Source organism: Chrysochloris asiatica, unplaced genomic scaffold (genome assembly GCF_000296735.1).
Source record: "Chrysochloris asiatica unplaced genomic scaffold, ChrAsi1.0 scaffold00125, whole genome shotgun sequence".
In the NCBI taxonomy this organism is placed as follows: Eukaryota; Metazoa; Chordata; class Mammalia; order Afrosoricida; family Chrysochloridae; genus Chrysochloris; species Chrysochloris asiatica.
The window spans coordinates 7,935,952-7,941,105 of NW_006408643.1; the positions used below are offsets into that span (position 1 = coordinate 7,935,952).

Below are 5,154 nucleotides of genomic sequence, written 5' to 3' on the forward strand. Positions count from 1 at the left end.
ATATGTTCAAAAGTCACACCTCTGGTCTTATGCAGTAGAAGCTGAATCTTTGATGTGGTGGAATGATGTGAAATTGTTCACTGCAGAGTATGCATGAGTGCACCTGTGTTTACCTTGCTTGCTGGTAATCTGACACAGAAGACTAATATGAAGCAAGGAGGAAGAAGCTACAGAGAGACAAGGACCTGCCTCTAGAGATGAAAGAAAGGAAGCTACCCCCAGTGCCAGGCCCCTGAATTCTGACTAGCATCCTACGCTCTAAGGTAGTAAATCTCTGCTGCCTGTGGTAGGTCTGCTGTAGTGACAGCAGATAACCACAACAGAAGGTGCACCGTCAACTGAGAGGCGAAAGCCCAGAAGGGGCGCTCACTTAATGCAGGGCTTCCGTTCAACACACGGAGCCCTAAGTGAGAAGGAGACGTCCAAGAGCGAACACGTAACCGCAGTATATTCCTACAAGGAAACACTACTGAGTCAGTACATTCTACCAAAGGCCCACGGACTAACTCTCCTAACGTGGATTTAAACCAAAGAAACGTACGTGGGAAAGCACACACGATACTATTCTCTACATTTACAACGTTGTTGTTGTCAGGAGCTGTGGAGTCGGTTGTGACTCACGGAGACCCTACGCACAGCAGAACAAACACCATCAGGTCTTGGGCCCATTTCAAAGTCGTCATTACGCTTGAGCCCATTGTTGCCACCATCTCGTTGAGGGTCTCCCTCTTTTTCGCTGACTGTCCACTTTACCAAGCATGATGTCCTTCTCCAGGGACTGGTCCTTCCCGATCACACATCTGAAGGAAAGGCATCAGAGGAGTATTCGGACTGTACTTCTTCCAAGACAGATTTGTCTGTTCTTCTGGCAGTCCCTGGTTCTCCTCCAACACCATAACTCAAAGGCATCAATTCTTCTGCGGTCTTCCTTATTCACTGTCCAGCTTTCACATGCATATAAACTGACTGAAAATACCCTGGCTTAGGTCAGGTGCATCGTAGCCCTCAACGTGGGTCTGGATGCTGTGTCTGGCTTGTCCACCATTCAACCTCCAGTTCTGCAGACTTGAGCCAGTGGCTCCTAGGAGTCATCAGTCACCTGCCATCTTACCTGCTGAGTTTGTTTCCATTCACCTCTACAACCACAAGTCTGCCATGGACTTGCCAATCTTGAGTTCATCCAGCTTCATGAATCAGAAGACACCTCCAGACTGCCACCTGACCCACAGACTTGGAATTCACCGGCCTCTACGACTGTGTAAGTCATTCCCTTGATATAAAGCTCTCTGTGCATTTATAGATAGAAGCGTCCCTGGGTTTGCTTCTCTTGAGAACCCATGTTAAGACAATCATGGTGTTGTTGATTGATCACGTCCTGATTTCTGTTTTCTTTACAATGAGCTGTCATCCATACTGACGGCAGGATTCTTTTTTGATTGAAAAAATTGAAAATTAGCCAGCTGGATGCAGTTGAGATGACCCCAATTTTGCTGGCAACATCCAAAGCATCCTAGCCAGGAGCCAGTCAAACATCTGCCTTCTTTTCCCCATCAGCCTGATGAAGGTGTTGACCTTGGCTACATCAGTGTCATAGAGCTTCTTCATGGCCTGTTTATCTGGCGCTTGTTGGCCTTGACCTCCACAATGAACACAAGTGTGTGTTACTATCTTCAGTGGTCTTCAGGGCTGACTCAGTACTCAGAGGGAACTTGATGATGGCCTAGTGTCAAGCTTGTTTCTCCTGGGGACACTCTTCTGAGGATATCTGGGCTGCCTCCGGAGGCTCAGAGTCTGGGGCTGCCAGAAAGTGGGTGATGTGCAGATCTTTTTGTTGTGCCTGTGGACACCTTTCAGCATTGCCGTCTTGGCCTCCAATGCCTTTGCTTTGGCTTCAGCTTTGGGAGGGGCAGGGGCTGCCTTCTTCACTTTTGGTGCCATCATCATAAAAAGGCATGGCTGTATTCTATTTTATTTTTTTTACATTCATCCTATAATATATAATTTCATTGCTATGGTTACAATCCCCTCCATGCATCATCAACCATCCAAAGGGTATACACTACAAGCCTGCCCCCTGGTCGTCAGCACACAGCTCCTCTCCCTCTCTGGGTCTAAAGTCCCCAGCTGCTCCATCTCTCCATGTCATCGTCTCTGCCTCCATCTCAGCATCACTGCTTCTCTGGGTAGGGTCCCACACTCTCCGCTCTTCTCCCTTGATAGTCCCACGGCCCTCCGCTCTTAAGGCTGAAAGTTAATCACGCCCTTCCTTACTACAAAACTTCTACCTTTACAATTCCATCCCTCACAAGCAATCCAGATAACAATTATTCACTGTTGAATCCCAAGAGATCCATCCGGATTTCATTTCATCAGGCATGGTTATATTCTTGAAACTTCATCAGCAAGTGTTTCAAGTCCTCTTCACGTTCAGCAAGCAAGACTGTGCCTGCATATTGCAGGTTGTTAATGAGCCTTCCTCCAAGCCTGATGCCACGTTCTTCATATACTTCAGTTTCTTGGGTCATATGCTCAGCACACAGACTGAATAAGTAAGGTGAGAGAATACAACTGTGATGCACACTTTTCCTGAGTTTAAATCAGGCAGTGTCCCCTAGATCTTTTCAAATAACTGTCCTTGGTCTACGTACAGGTTCTGCATAAGCCAATTACGCGTTCTGGAATGCGCACTCTTCACAATGGTATCTCTAGTTTGCTATGATCCACACAGTCCAATGCGTGTGCATAGTCAATAGAAGCCAAGTAAACATGGTTCTGGTATTCTCTAAACTCAGCCAGGATCCATCTGACGTTAACAGTGATATCCAAACCCTCGCTGCATGTCCTCATGTGAATCCAGCTGGGATTTCTGGCAGCTCCCTGTTATGTGGTGCTGCAACCATTTTTCAATTATCTTCAGCAGAATTTTACTTGAGTGTGGTATTAATGATAATATTCGAAAATGTCTGCATTCTTTGGGGTTACCTTTTGGTAGACTGGGCACATGCATGGATCTCTTCCAGCCAGCTGGCCAGGTAGCTGTCTTCCAAATTTCTTGGTATGGACTCGTGAGTGTTTCCAGCGCTACATCATCCACTTTAGTGAAATATTTAAATTGGTATTCTGTCGATTTCAAGAGTTTTATTTTTCATTTATGCCTTCAGTTCAGCTTTTCATTAAGAAGTATAAATTACAAGCTTATCTTTTTGTGTAACAGTGGAGGGGAAATAAAAATTTCTGTTTGCATTTGTTTAATGAAATTCACATCAGCAAGATGCTTCCAAAGCTGGCGGAAGATGGAAGAACTGCGTGAAGACCAGAGTGAGAACAGATTTTCAAAGAGTATACTTTAAAATTTCATGTTGAGTTTCGAACTTAGAGGAAATTATCTCTTGGGAAAACAATTTCAGTAAGCCATATTACTGTTTGAAAACATGATGTAAGTTAGATGTTAACTGTTTTGACTAAGAATTCATGTTCATAACAATAAAATGACTTGGGGATAAGACTCTTGTGGTACAATAATGAATAATTGCTATCAGGACTGACTGTGAAGGTTGCAAATGTAAAGGTAGACGCTTTGTAACAAAAGGAGGGAGTAGTTGATCTCGCAGTCTAGGAGCAGAGGTCCCTGGGACCATCAACAGAGAAGAGTGGAATGCAGGACCCTACCCAGAGAAGCAGTGACACCAGAGATGGAGGCAGAGACAATGACGGGGGAGATGGAGTGGCTGGGGACTCTGGACTCAGGGAGGGAGTCCTGATGGCTGGGGGTAGGGGTGGGGGGGTGTTGTTTGAATGGTTATATACTTCTGAGTGTTTCGGTGTACATGCAAAAAAAAAACACCCAAAACAGACGGGGTAGAAGTATATTCTGTTAAACGATGATGCATGGAGGGGATTGTAATCATTATAATGAAACCAAATACGATAGGCTGAATGTGAAGCTGATGTTCTCCCATGTAAACTAGCACCCAATTCACAATAGAAACTTCAAAAATAAATTTAAAAAACAACTTGAAATGTAATCCTTTAGGACCCAGTTCTGATTAAATGGTCTAATAGCCAAACCCAGTGTTGATCCATGAGTCATGTCCTGGATCAACACTGGTCCCAGCGACCGTACAGACCGCACGACGCCGTCTTTACAGAAGCAGTCTGCTCTCTGTCTCTCCCGAGCATGCAGTCAAATACACTTGTGCAAATCACAAAGTGTAAATTAGAGTTCTCTTTCTAAACACATTAACCAGGGAGATCAATGTCTGTATGTCCATTTGATCTAAGCCTGGAGAATGTTTCTAAATGGCTAAATTACTGGAGACTTTAGGGATTCTGACATCTTCTCAAATGCACTAGGAGTCTTCAAGGTCTGTCTCAAGACTTTCATCTAGTGGTTCGTGCTTTCCACACACCGGACTCTGGGTAAATGCATTCCCCACGGGGGCAAAATGAAGTGTGAGTCTGGGGAGCCCCCTGGGCTGCGGCTCTCACAGGCTTCACTGTCCCCAGAATCAGATGCCTGACAATGTCCAGAGACCCCAGCATCACCCAGGCCGCCACCAGCAGCCAGGCCTTCATCTGTGAACTCTCCCGCTTTTCCAGCCCACAACCCTGTGAGACAGGAAGTCAAAGTTTTCAGAACTGCGAAGACAATGCTCCTAGGGAAGTCAAAAAAGTGGCTCGGAGAGATGGGACGAGGGTGGCTGTGGAGGGCGGGGTCTGTGGGCACAGGTGGAGCTGCTCCGTTTTCATCCCAGAGCCCCAGGCCCACAGTGAGGGGGGTGAACGCCCCATGTGTCAGCTCTGAGTCACACAGAGAAAGTGACTTCGAGTAGCCACAGCATGGAAACCCACGTACTTGTATGTACAGAGGAAGGGACCGGTGACGCTGGAGCAGGGCAGTAAGACGCCTCCTGGGTCCCATTGTCTCTTCACTGAGGAACCACAGTCCCACAGCACACAGCTGGTCCCCCAACAATTCAAACCCAGCCTCACCCTCTTATGGTAAGAAGAACCCGGTTCTCTGCAGAACTCACCATCTCCTCGCTCCAGCTTCTAGACGTCTGTGTGAATGTCGTCTCTAAGCCAAGCAGCCACTTCAGGGAGAGGGACAGGAGTGGACACAGAGCCCTGGGCAGCTTGGAGGCAGAAGAACAC

The 5,154-nt window shown here is 46.6% G+C and overlaps 1 protein-coding gene and 1 pseudogene across 1 annotated transcript in view; both read right to left on the reverse strand.

Annotated features, from left to right (window-relative positions):
- The window catches only part of LOC102839484, a 14,117-nt pseudogene extending 12,179 nt beyond the window's left edge, over positions 1-1,938 (reverse strand).
- Positions 1,939-2,611: 673 nt separating this feature from the next.
- LOC102839863 (zinc finger protein 420-like) overlaps positions 2,612-5,154 on the reverse strand; it is a 60,184-nt gene continuing 57,641 nt past the window's right edge. The window contains exons 6-8 of the mRNA XM_006869064.1: positions 5,034-5,093; positions 4,489-4,608; positions 2,612-2,653 (exon numbers count right to left, since the gene is read on the reverse strand). Coding sequence (XP_006869126.1) covers positions 2,612-2,653; positions 4,489-4,608; positions 5,034-5,093 — 222 coding nt within the window. The remainder of the gene's footprint in view (positions 2,654-4,488; positions 4,609-5,033; positions 5,094-5,154) is intronic.